Source organism: Aythya fuligula, chromosome 34 (assembly GCF_009819795.1).
Source record: "Aythya fuligula isolate bAytFul2 chromosome 34, bAytFul2.pri, whole genome shotgun sequence".
In the NCBI taxonomy this organism is placed as follows: domain Eukaryota; kingdom Metazoa; phylum Chordata; class Aves; order Anseriformes; family Anatidae; genus Aythya; species Aythya fuligula.
The window spans coordinates 192,157-213,133 of NC_045592.1; the positions used below are offsets into that span (position 1 = coordinate 192,157).

General features: G+C 54.9%; 2 protein-coding genes across 2 annotated transcripts; one reads left to right on the plus strand and one right to left on the minus strand.

Moving 5' to 3' along the window:
• Positions 1-8,777: 8,777 nt before the first annotated feature.
• LOC116500319 (olfactory receptor 14C36-like) lies at positions 8,778-9,713 on the plus strand. Its single transcript, XM_032205243.1, has one exon. It carries the CDS (start codon positions 8,778-8,780, stop codon positions 9,711-9,713), a length of 936 nt encoding a protein of 311 aa, XP_032061134.1.
• A 5,747-nt stretch (positions 9,714-15,460) lies between these two features.
• LOC116500320 (olfactory receptor 14A16-like) lies at positions 15,461-16,252 on the minus strand. The gene is made up of 2 exons (XM_032205244.1): positions 16,145-16,252; positions 15,461-16,042 (listed from the first exon to the last, which is right to left on the minus strand). The coding sequence occupies exons 1-2, from the start codon at positions 16,250-16,252 to the stop codon at positions 15,461-15,463; spliced, it is 690 nt and encodes a 229-aa protein (XP_032061135.1).
• Between the last annotated feature and the right edge of the window lie 4,725 nt (positions 16,253-20,977).

Genomic DNA, 20,977 nt, shown 5'->3' on the forward strand with positions numbered 1-20,977 from the left:
GAGGTGTTTGATAGCCAAGGGAGTTACTGAAAGAAGCAGACTATTAGGTATTGGTTGGGATCCGCATAGCCCTTACAGACAGACCCCAGTCTAGTGGCAGAGTGGACAGAATGAATCATACTCTCAAGACTCAGGCAAAGCGTGTCAAGAAACTTCAGTGCTCTGAAGACAGATTTTACCCTGTCTCTTGCAAAAGGCCCAGCCCCAGGACAAGCCTCAAACCCCACCTTCCTGGAAGGGCTCCCAGGAGCACAGGCGTGTTGAGGCAGGAACACAGCAGTGACTTCTCCAGCGCTCCACTTCCTCTATTCCGTGGCCTTTGTCAGAATTTGGAGATGCTCCTGGTGGATGGGCCAGGAACCGCTAGGAATGAACTGGGCAGAAGGGAGGTGACTGTTTCTCAGGACAAGAAGGGAAATCTCTCGTCTGTCTCGTGAGCTGTGCTGTCTCCATGCTGCTGACGTCATAAGCCTTCTTATGACACAGGCTGATGTCACAGGGGGATGCCCTGTATCACCAGGATGTAAGCACTGGAGCAGCAGCAGTGCCGGCACTTCCCTGCAAGGCCTGGTCCTTGCTGGGCACTGCTTGGGTGCTTCCCAGCGCTGTCCTTCTGTGGCCAGGAGTGGGGTCAGCAGGCAGCAAGCTTGCACTGGGCGACCCTCTCTGACGAGCGGAGGAGCAGGTGCACATTGCTCCTGCCCAGGACCCCAGTCCTGGTCCGGTCACCAGCCTTAGTCCCCAGCCCTGGTCCCCAGCCCTGCTCCGGTACCCAGCCCTGGTCCAGCCTCCAGCCCTAGTCCCCAGCCCTGGTCCCCGGCCCTGGTCCCGTCCCAAGCCCTGGTCTCCAGCCCTATTCCGGACCCCAGCAATTGTCCCCAGCCCTGGTCCCTAGCACTAGACACATCCCCAGCCCTGGATCCTAGCCCTGGTTCCCATCCTTGGTCCCCAGCCCTGGACCCCAGCCTTGGTCCCCAGTCCTGGACCCCAGCCAGGGTCCGGTCCCCAGCCTTGGACCCCAACCCGGGTCAAGTCCCCAGCCCTTGTCCCGAGCCCTGGTCCCCAGCCCTGGTAAAAAATGCTGGTCCGGATCCCAGCCCAAGTCGTGAGCTCTGGTCCTGTCCCCAGCCCTAGTCCCCAGCCCTGGTCCCCTGCCCTGGTCCCCAGCCCTGGTCCCCAGCCCTGGTCCCTAGCCCTGGTCCCCAGACCCGATCCCCAGACTTCGTCCCCAGCCCTGGTCCCCAACCCTGGTCCACAGCCATGATCCAGTCCCCAGCCCTGGTCCAGTCCCCAGCTCAGGTCCTCTGCCCTGCTCCAGTCCCCATGCCTGGTCCCCATCACTGGTCCGGTCCCTAGTGCTTGTCCCCAGCCATCGTCCCCAGCTCTGGTCCCCACCCCAGGACTTGTCTCGAGCCTTGGTCCCCAGCCCTTGTCTCCAGCCCTGGACACCAGCCCAGGTTGGGTCCCCAGCCCTGGTCCACAGCCCTGATTGGGTCCCCAGCCCTGCTCCCATCCCTTGTCCCCAGCCTTGGTCCCCAGCCCTGGTTTGTTCCCCAGTCTTGGTCCCCAGCCCTGGTCCTGAGCCCTGGTCTGTTCCCCAGCCCTGGTCCCCAGCCCTGGTCCAGTCCCCAGCCCTGGTCCATAGCCCTGGTCCCCAGCCCTGGTCCAGTCCCCAGCCCTGGTCCATAGCCCTGGTCCCCAGCCCTGGTCCCCAGCAATGGTTTGGTCCCCAGCCTTGTTTCCTAGACCTGGTTCCCAGCCCTGGTCCAGTCCACAGCCCTGGTCCCCTGCCCTGGTCCCCAGTCCTGGTCTCCAGCTCTGGTCCCAAGCCATGGTCGCCAGCCCTGGTCCTGTCCCTAGCCCTTGTCCTGTCTCCAGCTCTGGTCCCCAGCCCTGGTTCAGTCCCCAGCACTTGTCCCGGGTTTAAGGCTTGATTTCCAACTCAGGTAGTTCTGGAACATTCGTGAAAGGCCTGTGGGAGTTGCAGGCCACACCAGCGTCTGGAACATAGGATGACTTCCTCCCAGAGCCAGATCCCAAAGAGGCACCAGCTCTCAGGGAAACCTGGCCCTGGATTGTCCCCATCACAAGGAGGCTGAGCCATGCCCAGAGGAGCCCTAGGGCTGAGGAGGAGCCCTAGCATCAGGACCCAGGAGTCCTGGCTGCTACATTGTCCCCTGAGCCCAGCGGGACACTCAGGCAGGGCTCTTGCAGCAGCCACCAGCTCTGTCCAGCACCACCACCACCCCCCAGACCAGGACCTGCAGCTTTGGACAGCTGACAGCCCCTGGGCCACCCTGTGGGAAGGGACTCCTGACACCCTTACCGTTGGGGGAGAGGTGTAGAAGCACTGGGAACAGGGAAGTCATGTCAGAGGCGATGGTCACCGTCCAGCAGCCCTCCATCTTGCTTACTGCTGGCCCTCAACTCAGAACAAGGGATGCCCGCCCTAGCTCCTCAACCACAGCTCCTCTGCAAGGTGCCCCTGCTCCTCCGCCCGTCAGCGAGGGTCGCCCAGTGCAAGCTTGCTGCCTGCTGACCCCACTCCTGGCCACAGAAGGACAGAGCTGGGGAGCACCCAAGCAGTGCCCAGCAGGGACCAGGCCTTGCAGGGAAGTGCCGGCACTGCCGCTGCTCCAGTGCTTATATCCTGGTGATGCATGGCATCCCCCTGTGACATCAGCCTGTGTCATAAGAAGGCTTATGACGTCAGCAGCATGGAGACAGCACAGCTCAGGAGAGGCTGGGGACCAGGGCTGGGGACCAGAGCTATGGACCGGACCAGGGCTGTGGACCAGGGCTGGGGACCCAACCCGGGCTGGTGTCCAGGGCTGAAGACAAGGGCTGGGGACCAAGGCTCGAGACAAGTCCTGGGGTGGGGACCAGGGCTGGGGATGATGGCTGGGGACAAGCACTGGGGACCAGACCAGTGATGGGAACCAGGCATGGGGACCGGAGCAGGGCAGGGGACCTGAGCTGGGGACCGGACCAGGGCTGGGGACCAGGTTTGGGTACCATGTCTGGGGACCAGGGCTGGGGAAAGGACCATGGCTGTTGACCAGGGCTAGGGACCAGGGCTGGAGACCAGGGCTGCGGACTGGTCCAGGGCGGGGGACCAGGGCTGGGGACCAGGGCTAGGGACCAGGGCTGGGGACCGGACCAGTGTTTGGGACAGGACCAGGGATGGGAACCATGGCTTGGGACCAGGTTTGGGTACCATGTCTGGGGACCAGGGCTGGGGAAAGGACCATGGCTGTGGACCAGGGCTAGGGACCAGGGCTGGAGACCAGGGCTGCGGACTGGTCCAGGGCGGGGGACCAGGGCTGGGGACCAGGGCTAGGGACCAGGGCTGGGGACCGGACCAGTGTTTGGGACAGGACCAGGGATGGGAACCATGGCTTGGGACCAGGTTCGGGTACCATGTCTGGGGACCAGGACTGGGGACAGGACCAGGTTTGGGGACAATGGCTTCAGATTAAGGCTGGGGACCAGAGCTGGGTACCAGGGCTGGGGATTGGACCAGGCCTGGGGACCAGGTCTAGGAAACAAGGCTGGGGACCAAAACATTGCTGGGGACCAGGGCTGGGGACCAGGGCTATGGACCAGTGCTGGGAACTGCACCAGGGCTCGGGATCAGGGCTGGGGACCAGGGCTGGGGAACAGACCAATTCTGGAGACCAGGTTTGGGGACAATGTTTGGGGACCAGGTCTGGGACCGGTGATTGGGACCACACCAGGGCTAGGGACCAGGGCAGGGGACCAGGGCTGGGGACCAGGGCTGGGGACAGGGCTGAGGACCAGGGCTGGGGACCGGACCAGGGTTGCGGACCTGGGCTGGGGACCAGGGCTGAGGCCTGGACCAGGCCTGGGGACTAGGCCTGGGGACCACGGCTGGGGACTGGACTAGGGCTTGGGACCAGGGCTGGGGACCAGGTTTGGGGACCATGATTGGGTACCAGACCAGGCCTGTGGTTCAGGGCTGGGGACCGGAGCACAGCTGGGGACCAGGGCTGGGGACCGGAGCAGGGCTGGGGACAGGACCAGGGATGGGGATCAGGTCTGGGGACCATGTCTGGGGACAAGGGCTTGGGACCAGGGCAAGAAACGGGACCAGGGCTGGTGTCAAGGGTTTGGGACCAGGGCAAGAAACGGGACCAGGGCTGGTGTCAAGGGCTCGGGACCAGGACTGAGGACTGCACCAGGTCTCGGGACCAGGGCTGGGGACTGGACCAGGGCTGGGGACCAAACAAGGGCTGGGGATTAGGGTTGGGGACCAGTTCTGGGGACCAGGGCTGGGGACTGGACCAGGCCTGGGGACTAGACCTGGGAACCAGGGCTGGGGACCTTACCAGGGCTGGGGACTGGAACAGGGCTGAGGACCGGACCAGGGCTGGGGCTGGGGCTGGGGACAAGGGCTTGGAACCAAGTCTGGGGACCAGACCAGGGCTGGGGACCAGGGCTAGGGACCGGGCCAGGACAGGGGACCAGTGCTTGGGACTGGACCAGGGCTGGGGACCATGGCTTTGGACCAGGGCTGGGGACCAGGGCTGGGAACCAGGGCTGGGGTAAGGACCAGCGATGGAGACCAAGGTTGGGACCATGGTGGGAGTCTGGACCTGGGATGGGGACCGGAACAGGGCTGGGGACCAGGGCTATGGACTAAGGCTGGGGACAGGACCAGGGCAGGGGACCAGGGTTGTGGTCTAAGTCTGAGGACCTGGGCTGGGGACTGGATCAGGGCTGGGATCCAGGGCTGGGGACCTAGCCTAAGTACCAGGGCTGGGGACCAGGGCTGGGGAATGGACCAGGGCTGAGGACCACGATCTGGGACCAGACTATGCCTGGGGACCACACCAGGGATGGGGACCGGATGAGGGCTTGGTATCAGGCAACTGCTGGGGTCGAGGGCTGGGGATCGGAACAGGGCTGGGGAACAGGCCTGGGGACTAGTGCTGGGGACCAGGGCAGAAGCAAGGTGCACCTGCTCCTCCACCCGTCAGCGAGGGTCGCCCAGTGCAAGCTTGCTGCCTGCTGACCCCACTCCTGGCCACAGAAGGACAGAGCTGGGGAGCACCCAAGCAGTGCTCAGCAGGGACCAGGCCTTGCAGGGAAGTGCCGGCACTGCCGCTGCTCCAGTGCTTACATCCTGGTGATGCAGGGCATCCCCCTGTGACATCAGCCTGTGTCATAAGAAGGCTTATGATGTCAGCAGCATGGAGACAGCACAGCTCAGGAGAGGCTGGGGACCATGGCTGGGGACCAGAGCTACGGACGGGACCAGGGCTGTGGACCTGGTCTTAGAAATAGGGCGGGGACCAGTCCATGGTTGGGGACCAGGGCTGGGAACCAGGGCTGGAGACCAGGGCTAGGGACCAGACCAGCGCTGTGGACTAGGGCTGGGGACTACAGCTGGGGAGTGTACCAGGGCTGTCTACCAGGAATGGGAACCTGGGCCGGGGACCAGGGCTTGGGACCGGATCAGTGATGGGGACCAGGCATGGGGATGGGAACAGGGCTGGGGACCTGAGCTGGGGACCAGACCCGCACTGTAAACCAGGGCTGGGGACCACAGCTGGGGACTGCACCAGGGCTGGGGACCAGGGCTGGGGACCCAACCCGGGCTGGTGTCCAGGGCTGGAGACCAGGGCTGGGGACCAAGGCTCGAGACCAGTCCTGGGGTGGGGACCAGGGCTGGGGATGATGGCTGGGGACAAGCACTGGGGACCAGACCAGTGATGGGGACCATGTCTGGGGACCCGGGCTGGGGAAAGGACCATGGCTGTGGACCAGGGCTAGGGACCAGGGCTGGAGACCAGGGCTGCGGACTGGTCCAGGGCGGGGGACCAGGGCTGGGGACCAGGGCTAGGGACAAGGGCTCGGGACTAGGGCTGGAGGCCGGACCAGGGCTGGGTACCGGAGTAGGGCTGGGGACCAGGGCTGGGGACTAAGGCTGGTGACCGGACCAGGACTGGGGTCCTGGGCAGGAGCAATGTGCACCTGCTCCTCCGTTCGTCAGCGAGGGTCGCCCAGTGCAAGCTTGCTGCCTGCTGACCCCACTCCTGGCCACAGAAGGACAGCGCTGGGAAGCACCCAAGCAGTGCCCAGCAAGGACCAGGCCTTGCAGGGAAGTGCCGGCACTGCTGCTGCTCCAGTGCTTACATCCTGGTGATGCAGGGCATCCCCCTGTGACATCAGCCTGTGTCATAAGAAGGCTTATGACGTCAGCAGCATGGAGACAGCACAGCTCACGAGACAGACGAGAGATTTCCCTTCTTGTCCTGAGAAACAGTCACCTCCCTTCTGCCCAGTTCATTCCTAGCGGTTCCTGGCCCATCCACCAGGAGCATCTCCAAATTCTGACAAAGGCCACGGAATAGAGGAAGTGGAGCGCTGGAGAAGTCACTGCTGTGTTCCTGCCTCAACACGCCTGTGCTCCTGGGAGCCCTTCCAGGAAGGTGGGGTTTGAGGCTTGTCCTGGGGCTGGGCCTTTTGCAAGAGACAGGGTAAAATCTGTCTTCAGAGCACTGAAGTTTCTTGACACGCTTTGCCTGAGTCTTGAGAGTATGATTCATTCTGTCCACTCTGCCACTAGACTGGGGTCTGTCTGTAAGGGCTATGCGGATCCCAACCGAGTCTGCTAAATCCCTTCCTTCAGCAGGGGGTTAAAGGAGTTACTTCCATGACCACATCTGGGTGTCCCACCACCAACTGGGATAAGAAGAGGTGATTGTTAGAGATAATTGCTCTTTGTGCTAGGGGAAATGATCCTGCTGTCAAGAAGTGTGTGTGCCAGTGTGGGAGATGGGAGCCCAGGGATTCCTTCAGGCTGTTTGCCAGCAGGTTCCTCTGCAGCCTCAGGGCCATGTGCAGGGAGCCTGGTGGGGGGCAGAGCAAGGGAGGCCTTGGGCTGGGCCTCTGCTGCTGAACTGGGCCAGGCTCCTGGGCCCAAGGGGAGCTCCTGGCAAGCGGGCAGTGCTGCAGAGAGACAGCTCTGCCCAGGAGCAGCTCCTGTGCACAGCGCAGCAGGGCTGGGGGCACTGCCTGCAGAGACACAGTGCTTAAAGGCAGGCAGAAGTGGCAGGATGCCCAGAGCTCCCTGCTGGAGAAGACTTCCCAGCCCTGCACCTGGTAAGTCTCTGGCTGGAGGGCAATGCAGCCGCAAGTCCTTGAGGCAGGAGAAGCCGGGGTGCAGGCAGAGGTGTCCAGGGCTGTGGTGCAGAGCAGGGTCCCTGCTGTGCCCCAGGGGCTGTGTGCTAGGACAGGGCCTCTGCCACCTGCCAGGCTCAGCCCTCAGCCTGTCCGGGGAGCTGCCCAGGGCGCTGCAGGGAGAAGCTGTGGGTGGAAGGAGCCCCCCTGTTAGGGCAGGGTCCTGCTGCTGGTGGGAGGCTGCTGCCTGGGGCAGCCTGCTCACAGATCCACAGCACACCAAGGGAATTTCAGAGGGATCTTCACCCTCATCTTCCCTTAGCCTCTGCTTTCAGTTTTCTCTTCTTGTATCTTACTGGGAATAGAAATATAAGCTGTTATTTCCAAGAAAAGCCTGACAGTCCTAAGCCTTCACAAGCAGCTCACCAAGGATCTCACCAAGTCCCTTCCTGCCCCTCAGCTGACAGAAAGCTCCACCACCGCATGCACAGTGTTAGCAGTTTCTGTGTGCCCTGGGCTCTAGGACGTGCCCCCAGCGAGCTGCCCCTGGGCAAAGCCCTGCTGCCGGGAGGTGTCTGCAGGGCAGAGCTGAGCACCCAGCGGGTGGGAGGGGGGCTGTGAGCTGCAGGCAGGAGGCGTGGGGACAGAGACCCAGCTGCAGGCAGGGACAGCTTCAGGCAGCAGAGCCATGGGCAGGGAATGGCAGGACAGTGCCAACAGAGTCTTATGGCACCTCCCTGTTTACAGTCAAGCTCACAGGATTCAGGACATGACTCTTAATCTCATCAGGAGGAAATGCAGTAGAGCAGACTCTCGTCAGTTCCCGTTGGTCCCTGGCCTTGCCTCCCCTGTTAGAAGCCCTGTGCTATTTCACTCTGTTCCTGCACCTGCTGCTACTGTTCTTGTTTTATGGCTCCCTGCAGATCTGGCTTTCAGATGCAGCTGAAGCACTGACCCTATGGGTCCCACCCCCCAGACCTGTCTGTAGGAGGAAAATTCCCAGCCTCCCTTCTTATGTATGGGCTCTTGGCAATGCGGTCTATGGGGAAGGAAAAAGCTGAACCTCCTTCCAGGGAATTCCTCTAGTCCAGAGGACTGGATTCCATTCATTGGGCTGCTAAATGTGGGCAACTGGACTGAGCCCTTGAGGAATCTGTCTGAGACCAGGACATATGGACGGACTGTCCTTACTGCACTAAGGGTAGTCATTTTGCTAGCTGGGGCTCACAAGATCTTACCTGGAATACAAACGCCAGGGTTTTCTACTGTTCCTGAGTGTGACACAGGCAACTGGAACAAAGTACACCATGCACTCTATTCTGCAGTCAAGGGTTTTGAGACTGGTATTGCTGGGAAGTCCACATACATCAGAGAGAGATTTAATCAGAGATCACTCCTGGTTTGTTTTCACATTGAGCTGCAGGATAGGCCTGACTTCTGCAGAGCCCACAGCAGAGTCCCCTGCTCCCAGTGGCACCACCAACCAAAGCTCAAGCAGGGGAAGGGAAGAAGGGTCTCAGAAAGGAGAAGGTCACTTCTTCAATGAGGAGTAGGTTTCTTCTCAGACATGCCTCTCCTAATTATCAGTGTAATTTCCTCCTTGGATTGTCCCCTTTGTCCAGGAGGATCAGATGTCCAACAGCAGCTCCATCACAGAGTTCCTCCTCCTGCCATTTGCAGACACGCGGGAGCTGCAGCTCCTGCACTTCATGCTCTTTCTGGGCATCTACCTGGCTGCCCTCCTGGGCAACGGCCTCATCCTCACCACCGTAGCCTGCGACCACCGCCTCCACACCCCCATGTACTTCTTCCTCCTCAACCTCGCCCTCCTCGACCTGGGCTGCATCTCCACCACTCTCCCCAAAGCCATGGCCAATTCTCTGTGGGACGCCAGGGCCATTTCCTATGCAGGATGTGCTGCACAGGTCTTTTTCTTCTTCTTTTTGTTTTCAGTAGAATATTGTCTTCTCACCATCATGTCCTATGACCGCTACATTGCCATCTGTAAGCCACTGCACTACGGGACCCTCCTGAGCAGCAGAGCTTGTGCCCAGATGGCAGCAGCTGCCTGGGGCAGTGGGGTTCTCTATGCTCTGCTGCACACTGCCAATACATTTTCACTGCCATTCTGCAGAGGCTGTGTTATTGACCAATTTTTCTGTGAAGTTCCCCAGATCCTAAAGCTCTCCTGCTCAAACTCCTACCTAAGAGAAATTGGGCTTCTCACATTTAGTGTTTTTGTGTTTTTGGGGTGTTTTGTTTACATTGTGCTGTCCTATGTGCAGATCTTCAGGGCCGTGCTGAGGATGCCCTCTGAGCGGGGCCGACACAAAGCCTTTTCCACATGCCTCCCTCACCTGTTCGTGGTCTCCCTGTTTATCAGCACTGGCATTTTTTCCTACCTGAAGCCCACCTCCATCTCCTCCCCATCCCTGAACCTGGCAGTGGCAGTTCTATACTCAGTGCTGCCTCAAGTATTGAACCCCCTCATCTACAGCATGAGGAACCAGGAGCTCAAGGAAGCCATTAGGAAAGTGATGTCATGGATGTTTTCCAGGATGTGCTGAGGAATTTGATTGGACCTTCCAGCAGATATAGACTTCTTTTCTTTATCTTGATCAGCACACTACAATTATCTGAAATGATGGAACACTTCTAGAATATTATTTTTTAGGATGTGTATTGCAGGAGTAGAAAAAGTACTCATCTTCTCCCATACTTTCATTGCTAGGAGTCTGTCTCTTATGCACTTCACTTAATCTCCCCAGTCTTTCAGGTATTTCCACCTGGCCTGATTAAACAGACCATATTGGATGCCACCTTTCCAGCAGACTACCTGGACACGTGCACTCTCCATTCTTCTCCAGATTCCCCTCCCCTTACTCTTTGATCATACAGATACATCTCACCTACCCAGTTGGTTTTTGGATCCTGAGGGAGCTTCAACCCAGCCTGAATTCCAGTTTTCTATCTCATCGTCCTCACAGCCAACTCTGTAATTGTATTTCTATACATCATTTCCTACCTATCTCAAACATTCCCACATGGGAGGTCCCATATGGTTGCTGAGAGAAGTGCTGGGCATGAGGAGGGGAGGAGCAAGGTTATCCATACAGTCTAGGACTTCAAGGGGCTGCTTTTCCTATACATACAGAGCTCCTTAGGAGAAACTTTGGACCAATGTCAACTAGAGAATGATGCTATCACTTCTTCTCAAAACTCTGAGCTAATGGAAACTACTCTTAAATAAAGATACTGCTTTCTGTAAAGTTGTCACTGAAACTTCCTCTTTACCAGCAGCTTTGATACCTCACTAACTAACAGGACAAGTCTAGAAGACTGGAAGAAAATGGCTGAATTGTAATGATCCCCATGGTGCATTTGGTGCCGAGTCCATGAACCTCAGGCAGTGAGAGAATGATGTAACTGCAAGAGAAGTTAAAGTCAGTAGGAGACTTCAAAGTGTCCTGGAGTTTAATGGTCTCCAGGGAGGGTCATTACTGAGAAACCTCCCCATGGACTTATTAGAGCACACAATTGGAGTCCATGATTACAGACAGACCAAGGCACTGTGCAGGAGACTGATACTGAGTAAAGATGAGGCCCTGTGAAGCTTGAGGTCCAAGGTTTAGTCACCCACCTTGCTTCTCCCCCTTGCTCTCATCCAAGCATTTCGTTACTTTCACTGATTTCTCCCCACCCTCCCCGACTGTTCCTTGAAACACAATGGCATTGGCTGACCACAGACTCTTTCTGGGTGACCTCTGGCCCTAACCCATCAGCCTTCTTTTGCACTGTGAACTGATCAGACAGAAGAAATTTCACCAGGATCTTCCAGGTCTGCTGTGCCCTTCCAGCTTCTTAGGTAGTTGTGACCAATCTGTGTTCCTGTTGCTGTCCCACCATGTGCTCAGGCAGAAGGAACTTTAAAGCCCACACCCAAGGCCTCTTCCTACATGGGGCCTATCAGGCTCTGTTCTAGTGAGATTCCAGGGGCTGAAGCTGATTGGTTCAGTTTAGCAAGGACCAGACAGTACTTATATATAGATATATATATATATAAAGTAAGCAAGCTTTATTACGAGATATTTACACACATACCAACCCCAGGGAAATGACAATGGTACCGATGACTGTGAAGCTTTTCCCAATCATTGATGGCCTAGAGGAAGGTGTCAGTAGTCACATTGCTTAAACAGGCATCCCCACTGAGGCAACGTTGTCCTTGATAGCGTCTCATCTCTCTCCTCTGGAGGAGTCCCAGTTTTATACCCTCCTACCCAGCAGCTGTTCTGACATATGGGGCCAACACATGTCACAAGGGCCACCAGGCTCCTCCTTGGTGTTGTATAAGCATGTCTACAAATGCTCATGTGCACCATTTGAGTTGGGGTTGAACTGGCTCTGTGAAGGTTGTTTCTTCATCCATCATCTTCTTCTGCTGCCCTCTGGCCAGCATTTCCAGCTGCAAGTGTCAGGGGTACAAGCCAAGCCACAAAGTTCCACCAACTTTGCCACTGTCTCACCAGCATTGCCTCAGAGCTTGGTTAGATCCTTGTTTTCTCCTGCTTATGTGCTCAGCAACTTAAACCCCTCCCTGCAAGGACGAGCTGTTCCACAACACACCAAACAACACAATCACAGTCATAAGATCACTATGCCTTTACACAGGATTGTAAAGAGGCCACAAGGCTGCAGTGTCATGAGCACAGCATGTCTCCTCATGAGCATCAGTAGCGGAGACAGTTACTATAGCCAAGGGGACAAAGACCTTAGTTCGGCTGGGGCCTTCCAGCCTTGCCAGTGTTATAAATGGCTCAGGATTCAAATTAGGATTAAATAAAAAAATAGGATTTATTGAAAGAATATAAAGGAATAGAGGTAAGCAAACAGCGCTGGGTGTACCGGGAGTCTCCGCTCCACCAGGACGCACACCAGTTACATCAAGCAGCTGATTTTTATGCTTCTAGACTAATACATATTCATTACTACTTCTAAAAAAAAATAGATTATTAAAATTAGCTTCCGGGGTGCAGTCCCTCCTACTGGAGCATGCGCAGTCTCCTCTGGGGTCTCTTCTGGGGGTCTCTAGGGGTCTTTCATGCTGAAGGCTCGTAGTCTTCCTCTCCCCCTTTGTACTTACTGGGCACCATACCAAGTTTACAGAACATCCTCTTCAAGTCTTGTCTCCCAGCCGTCCTTCAGCTTCTTTCTCCTTCCTCTTTATCTCTCGGCCCCCCCTAACCAGATACCAAAGATCCACATAGTATCCCATAACAGTCACTAGTTGCTATCAGTTGTTCTGAAACTCCCAGACACACGAGTAATTAAAACATTCTTCCCCAGCCATTCACAGACACATCTATAGCAGTGTTAGAAATAGAAGTCCGGAATAACAAAAGCAAACAGGTTCATAAATTTAAGAAGTGATAAATTGACTAGAATGAGGGGGAGACTGGGACACCCTGCATCTGTGGTTCAAGAATTGAATTGCCAGTGCAGGGCCCAGAGGCAGACAGGATTCAAACGATTCAAACAGAATTGTTCTTTATGGACACGAATTGTTAAAACATTCCTCACACCAGTGATCTTGGTCTTCTCCACATGCCTGCTGCTGGCCTTCCAGCTTCTCAGGTAGATGTGACCAAGTTGAGTGCCTGTTCCTGTCCCATCACGTACTCAGGCAGAAGGAAAACCCCCATGAAAACTCACACCCAAGGCCTCTTCCTGCATGGAGCCTATCAGACTCTCAGACAGAGGGCATCTCACAATCAGCATGCCAAGCAGGTACCTTCTGCTGCCTTATCGGGGATGCTGGCAGGTGTGATCTGAAAAGCACAGATGTCAGCCAGGAGGCAAGGGCTGACACATCAGGCATTTGTGCTCACTCATGTTCACCTTGTGCTCACTCATGTTCACCAGAGCTCCCTTCCAACCTCAAACGTTCTGTAGTTATGTGATACCTGGCAGTATTTCTGAGAACTTTTCTGTGGTACCTTAAATCAGTCTGAGTCCTCATGTCCATGGAACAGAGCTTGTTTTTAGGATGACTTCACTCACTAGGTAATCCTGATGAGCAGAGGTTACAAAAGCAGGCAGTGTCTCAACCCACAGCAGTGTCCCCAGCCACTGGGTCCACTGTGCAGCACCTTATTCACAGAATCACAGAATCACAGAATTTCTAGGTTGGAAGAGACTTCAAGATCATCGAGTCCAACCTCTGACCTAACACTAACAGTCCCCACTAAACCATATCCCTAAGCTCTACATCTAAACGTCTTTTAAAGACTTCCAGGGATGGTGACTCCACCACTTCTCTAGGCAGCCTGTTCCAATGTCTCACAACCCTTTCGGTAAAGAAGTTCTTCCTAACATCTAACCTAAAACTCCCCTGGCTCAACTTAAGCCCATTCCCCCTCGTCCTGTCACCAGGCACGTGGGAGAACAGGCCAACCCCCACCTCGCTACAGCCTCCCTTGAGGTACCTAGAGAGAGCGATAAGGTCGCCCCTGAGCCTCCTCTTCTCCAGGCTGAACAAGCCCGGCTCCCTCAGCCGCTCCTCGTAGGACTTGTTCTCCAGGCCCCTCACCAGCTTTGTCGCCCTTCTCTGCACCCGCTCAAGCACCTCGATGTCCTTCTTGTAGTGAGGGGCCCAAAACTGAACACAGTACTCGAGGTGCGGCCTCACCAGAGCTGAGTACAGGGGGACGATCACCTCCCTAGCCCTGCTGGTCACACTGTTTCTTATGCAAGCCAGGATGCCGTTGGCCTTCTTGGAAACCTGAGCACACTGCTGGCTCATATTCAGCCGACTATCCACCATCACTCCCAGGTCCTTCTCTGCCTGGCAGCTTTCCAACCACTCATCTCCCAGCCTGTAGCTCTGCTTGGGGTTATTGCGCCCCAGGTGCAGGACCCGGCACTTGGCCTTGTTGAACTTCATGCAGTTGACCTCAGCCCATCGGTGCAGCCTATCCAGATCCTACTGCAGAGCTTTCCTACCCTCGAGCAGATCGACACGCGCATAGCTTGGTGTCGCCTGCAAACTTACTGAGGGTGCACTCAATGCCCTCGTCCAGATCATTGATGAAGATATTAAAGAGGACCGGCCCCAGCACCGAGCCCTGGGGAACGCCACTAGTGACTGGCCTCCAACTGGACTTGACTCCATTTACCATGACTCTTTGGGCCTGGCTATCCAGCCAGTTTCTAACCCAACGAAGCGTGCGCCAGTCCAAGCCAAGAGCAGCCAGTTTCTTGAGGAGAATGCTGTGGGAGACGGTGTCAAAAGCCTTGATGATTATGAGTTGGAAGGAACCTTTTGAGGTCTTGGCCTGCCCTCAGATGGAGTAACTTGACGGTTAGATCACATTGGACTGTGCTTGGTTCAGCTCTCATGTTCAGAGGTGATTTTTTTTTCCTTAACCTCATTTGAAATTTAAAATTTCCAGTGGTGAGCAGAGAAGCACTCCAGAAGCTCCTTTCCACACCCAGGAAGGGAATAATGCACCCAGCAGTGCTCCTGAGAGAGGTTGGGACACAGGACGGGAGGCATTGTGAGCTGCAGTTCCAGGCACTGATACTGAGCCCTGGCTTTCGGGTCTCCCAGCAGGTGCTGCCAGTGCCTGCAGCCTCCAGAGTCCCCCAGCCCTGTGGGCGACACTGGGTCTGGTCCTGACCTTTGGGAGCTGCGCTGGCTGCAGAGGGGCTGCCAGGAGCGCTGGGGCTGGTGCTGCCCACCCTCACATCCTGCCCCAGGTGTCTCTTGGTCCCTGGGATCATTGCTGTGACTGAGGGGAGAGGCAGGCCTGGCTGGGGCCTGGCAGTAGTTTTGGGGTGGTGGCCTTGTGGGAACTTGCCGCAGTGCTGTGGCTCCTGTCCACAGGCCTGTCTCTGGGCTGACCCAGCACCACTGCCCCACACACAGCCACAGATCCCAACAGGAGGAAGGAGCCAGACATCTCCAAGACCAGCTCCCACCTGGGATTTTGTACTTTCCCTTTGGTTGATGCCACCAATACTGAGCTTTAAACAGAAAGCATCAAGAAGTGAAAAAGTCCCATTTAATTTATATACAGCTATTACTTTGCTACAAGAAAGTCCACATTGATACACACTTTTAAACAGGCTTGGACGGGCTTCATCTGACACAATGCATGTTCATTCCTCAGTATCAGTGGTAGGAGTGAAAGGATTTGGGGGGGGGGGGGTGAAAAGCAGAAGCACCAGCAGTTAAAAATAATGAAATATGAAAACAAGACAAAATATAATAATGCAAAAGAAGGCAACACAAGGTTTGAATGGATACAGGGGGTCACCTTTGGAGAGATATGGGACATTTATGATTCCCGAAAAATGTCCATAAAAGCACTTTCACAATAGCATCCTTTAGTGCTTGCATCCTCATGCTGTAGATGAGGGGGTTCAGTGCTGGGGGAACCACAGAGTAAAGAACTGCCACCACCAGGTCCAGGGCTGGAGAAAAGATAGAAGGGGGCTTCAGGTAGGCAAACACACCAGTGCTGATTAACAAAGAGATCACGACCAAATGAGGGACACATGTGGAAAAGGCTTTGTGCCATCCCTGCTCAGAGGGCATCTTCTGCACAGTCCTGAAGATCTGAACATAGGAGAAAACAATGAAAACAAAACAACCCAAGAACAGAAAACTACTAAATGTGAGAAGTCCAAGATCCCTATGGTAGGAATGTGAGCAGGAGAGCTTGAGGATCTTGGGGATTTCACAGAAGAACTGGTCCACAGCATTTTCTCCGCAGAGGGGCAGTGAAAATGTATTGGCAGTGTACAGTACAGCATTGAGAAAGCCACTGCCCCAGGCAGCTGCTGCCATCTGGGCACAAGCTCTCCTGTCCAGGAGGATCCCATAGTGCAGGGGCTTGCAGATGGCAACGTAGCGGTCATAGGCCATGATGGTAAGAAGGGAATAGTCTGATGACATCAAAAAGACAAACAGAAATTCCTGTGCAACGCATCCTGCATAGGAAATGGTCCTGGTGTTCCAGAGGGAATTGGCCTTGGCTTTGGGGACAGTGGTGGAGACAGATCCGAGGTCGAGGAGGGCAAGGTTGAAGAGGAAGAAGTACATGGGGGTGTGGAGGTGGTGGTCACAGGCTATGGTGGTGAGGACGAGGCCGTTGCCCAGGAGGGCAGCCAGGTAGATGCCCAGGAAGAGCACGAAGTGCAGGAGCTGCATCTCCCGTATGTCTACAAATGGCAGGAGGAGGAACTCGGTGATGGAGCTGCTGTTGGACATGTGCTGCCTGTTGGGTATGGAGATCTGTACAGGTAGTAAAAGACAATGACATGTTAGGACAGGTTTCTCTGAGTGAAGCCTATGCCATTCCTTTTAGACCTCCCCTGCCATACTCAAATGTTTTTTGCTTCTCTGCTGGAATCTTTGGTTTAGCTCCATGACATGAGCTTCATTTTTAAGGTTCAGTCTTGAATGAGGAACAGGGCACTCTGGTTCTGGTCTCGCAAGGGAATCAGTCCTGACCAGTGCAGGGAGTACACAGGAACATGGCAGGAGGGCAAAGTTTTATTTTCAGATTTTGTCATATGAAATCCCTTCTTACACAAAGAGGAATAGAATCACAGAATGGCTTGGGTTGGAAGAGACCTTACAGATAATCTATTTCCAGACGCCTTGCCGTGGGCAGGGATGCTACCCACTAGATCACGATGCCCAGGACCTCATCCAACCTGGTCCTGAACACCTCTAGGAACAGGACATTCACAGCCTATCTGGGCAATATGTTTCAGTACCTCACCTCCCTTTGAATGAAAAATTTCCTCCTAATCTCTAATAAAAATCTCCCCTGTTTTAGTTTAAAGCCATTCCACTGATCCTGTCATTATCTGATTGATCAAAAAGTAGATCTCCATGTTTTTTTATAAGACCCCTTTAAGTAGGGAAAAGCTGCAGTGAGGTCACCCTGCTCAGCCCCAACTCTCTCAGCCGTTCTTCGAAGGAGAGGTGCTCCAACATGCTGATCGTCTTCATGTCAGCATGTTAACATCTGCATTCTGGTGCTACATAATGTAGTTGGCAGAAAGGAGTTTTAGGGGCAATTTTTAATACACATTCTCTTCCCACTCTTCATGCCCAAACAGTGTTCTCAGAAGTCAGAAATCCTGAGCATTTCTGATGCACTCACAGTGAATGGCTGTGAGACCTCAGAGGCAAAGGGATTTCCTGTGGCTCAGAGCAGAGTGAGGGAGCTGGCTGGACTTGTCCCCAACTGCCTGAGCTTTTGTAGATGGAGGGCAATCACATTTATGTTACCCTGAAAAGAAGCCAAATGCTGCTGAGACCAGATGAATCCACAGCCAATCTGTCAACGCCCAGCCTTTCTCAAGGTACCTGAACCACCAGCACCACACCTCTAGTCAAGGACACCGATCATTCATTTCACCAACCCAACAGTTGCATGTAGCATCTCTCTGCTTCTTCCACGGGTTTCACAAAACACAGAGATGCTATGGAAAAGATTTGCAGCCTGCAGGACAGCTCACAAATTGAAAGGACACCCAAGGAGATAACCAAATGACCTGGTGATGGTCCTTCATGAAGGGAAAGTCAACTCTCTCCCCAGCCTCACAGACTGCATTGCCCACAACCCCCAGGCAGCTGACCCCCTCTGCAGTTGCAGCACAGGTGGAAATGAGCAAGTGGCTGGAGAGATGCACCTCTGCTCTGCTGGAGCTCTGGCTGCAGAAGACATTATCCATGCCTTGGACTCATGGCTGTGAGGGCAGAGGCTTTTCTGGGTGGGAGAGGAGGCAAGGGGGCATGCTCAGAGGTCTGCACTGAATGGAAAAAAATATGGAGTATTCTGATGAATTCTCCCTCGGACGAGACTTCTTATTAATCGTCCTCTCATTCCCTGATCATATCCCTGATACCTAAAGGTTTTCTTTCTGGGAGCTGTTTCCCTGTCTTATTCCTGTTTCTGCTCACAGCCTCATCCAAATCTGTGCACAGTAAACTTTGCCCTTCAGAAACCTGCCAATATGCAAGAGACTGCTTAGCTGCTTGTGCATCTTTGCAGGTGGAAAAGGACCTGTCAGAAAGCCCAGATGGAGTCAGCAAAGTCGATGCTGTTTCTTTCAATATGAAGAGGAGAGGCTGAAGGTACATTTGGAGCAGCTCACAAACATACCGATCATCAAAGTTCCAGTTCAGGAGTCTCAGCAATGTGCTCATATTTCTCTTGGATTTCTTCCTGCTTCCTCTCCCTTCCAGTAGAGTAGGAAACTGAAAATAGGGCAGAAAATCCCTATTTTAACCTTGCTTGCTTAGAAAAATTGTTTGGGAAATGCCCTTGATGTACAATGGATCTGTGAGCAGGCTGCACCAGGCAGCAGCCTCCCACCAGCAGCAGGACCCTGCCCTGCCAGGGGGGCTCCTTCCACCCGCAGCATCTCCCCGCAGCGCCCCGGGCAGCTCCCCGGGCAGGCTGAGTGCTGAGCCTGGCAGGCGGCAGAGGCCCTGCCCCGCCACACAGCCCCTGGGGCACAGCAGGGACCCTGCTCTGAACCACAGCCCTGGACACCCCTGCCTGCACCCTCAGCTTCACAGCGTGCAGCTGGCCCACGACAGGGGAGCCCTTGGGGCCTGGACAATGACCGTATGGCAGGGAACCGCTGTGCTGGAGCATGTCCTTCTCTACAAGAAATAGACATGCTCTGACTACAGCCTCATCTGCTCTGGAAAAATCCAGGTCTAGGGCACATCCAGGATACTCCAGTGCATTTCAATGCACGTATACTTACTGTGTTAAGGGTTGCAAGCATTGCTTTTCCATATACTCTCAGCTTTCTAACACTCCACACAGTCTTTAACAACTCTCCCTTCATTGTCCTCCCAATGCCAGCTGCAGGCACTGCCCCCAGCCCTGCTGCGCTGTGCAGAGGAGCTGCTCCTGGGCAGAGCTGTCTCTCTGCAGCGCTGCCCGCTTGCCAGGAGCTCCCCTTGGGCCCAGGAGCCCGGCCCAGCTCAGCAGCAGAGGCCCAGCCCAAGGTCTCCCTTGCTCTGCCCCCCACCAGGCTCCCTGCACATGGCCCTGGAGCTCCAGGGCTCACGGCTCCTGGAAGGCAGCAGGGTCTCTCCTGGGGAACACACTTGTAAGCAGACAAAGCAAACACTGACTGGCCCTCTCTAAACACTGTGCTGACTGATTCCTGGAGCAGGAAATGCCCTACCTGTGTGCAGGGCTATAGGACATGCCAAAGTTCCTCTCTGTTGTTCAACTTATTTATCAGTGAAGTGGATGATGTAACAGAGTGCACCTTCAGCAGCTTTGCTGATGACACAAAGCTGGGAGGAGTGGCTGATACCCCAGAGGGCTGTGCTGCCATTCAGAGGGACCCTGACAGGCTGGAGAGATACGTTGAGAGAAACCCCATGAAGTTCAACAAGGGCAAGTGCAGGGTCCTGTCTCCTTCCTAGGGAGGAATAACCCCCAGCACCAGTACAGGCTGGGAATGACCTGCTGGAGAGCAGCTCTGCAGAGAAGGACCTGGAAGTCCTGGGGGACAGCAGGCTGCGCATGAGTCAGCAGTGTGCCGTTGTGGCCAAGAAGGCCAATGGGATCCTGGGGTACATTCAGTAGAGTGTTGCCAGGAGGCCAAGGGAGGTGATCCTCCCCCTCTACTCAGCCTTTACTAGTGCTTGGGGTTATTCCTTGCTAGGAAGGAGACACCACCTTTTGTTTGTGATGTCAAATGCATGAGAATCCTGACAGGGTCAGAAAAGTGGCCATTTACTTGTAGAGAAAGTAATAGGGCTGAATTCTCCCAAAACGCTGCTTGTTGCTTGACAGAGTGGCACACTGCTATAGTCATGGTGACAGCCTGGCAGCTTTGTGCCTGTGTAGTACTGTGAGATCAGCCAAATGGGACGAAGGCTTTCTTGCTCATCCCTTCCATTGAGAGAGGGGTTTTGCCTCTCAGCAGAAGCTATTGCTGCCACATTTCACCTGGGCAACCTCTGTGAGTGGCACGCAGCCTTGGGGCTCAAACTTGTGCAAAGTCTTGGTTCTCTTGCTTTCCAATATCCACTGGCATTCATTCCAAGCCAAGCAACCCAAGGCCTTCACCAGAGCTGGTCATCAGGGAAAAGCACTTCCAGGACTCCTTGCAACAGGCTGCAATAATTCTGCTATAGCTTATGTCAATCGTGAGTGTCTGGAGTGTTTTGGACTCTTCTAGAGGTGAATTTGGAGTATGGGAATGCTCTATACAAACACAAAAGAGCTTTGATATTTTAGCTTGTGCTCAGTGACTTCTGTCCTAGAGCATGGCAGGTTATTGAATGAAAGCCTGGAATATCTGGAGTGAATCCTTGTCCTAGAGCCACTCACACACTGGCTGACACTGACTGGGTTACTGAATATACAGTCTGGTGGGGGACTTCAACTTCCCAGATGTCTCCTGGAAAGACAACACAGCAGAGAGGAAACAGTCTAGGAGGTCTCTGGAGTGGGTGGAAGATAACTTCCTGATGCAGCTGGTGAGTGAGGCAACCAGGGAAGGTGCCCTACTGAACCTTTTGCTTGTGAACAGAGAAGGACTTGTGGAGGATGTGGAGGATGGAAGGCAAATCTTGGGCATAGTGATCACGAATTAGTAGAGGTTTTGATAGGTAAGGAGCAGGGTTAGCAGTATTGCCTCCCTGTATTTCTGGAGGGTTGAATTTGGCTTGTTAAGGAGAATGATTGGCAGAGTCCCTCGGGAGGCAGTCCAGAAGGGCAAAGGAGTCCAGGAAAGCTGGACACACTTCAAGAACGAAATTCTGATGGCACAGGAA

Bases quoted from the DNA above. Each gene is read 5' to 3' on its own strand.
- LOC116500320 (XM_032205244.1), bottom strand. From the start codon at position 16,252: ATGTACTTCTTCCTCTTCAACCTTGCCCTCCTCGACCTCGGATCTGTC. The intron at 16,043-16,144 runs GCAGGATGCGTT...GCCATCTGCAAG, and splicing joins ACACCAGGACCATTTCCTAT to CCCCTGCACTATGGGATCCT.
- LOC116500319 (XM_032205243.1), top strand. From the start codon at position 8,778: ATGTCCAACAGCAGCTCCATCACAGAGTTCCTCCTCCTGCCATTTGCA.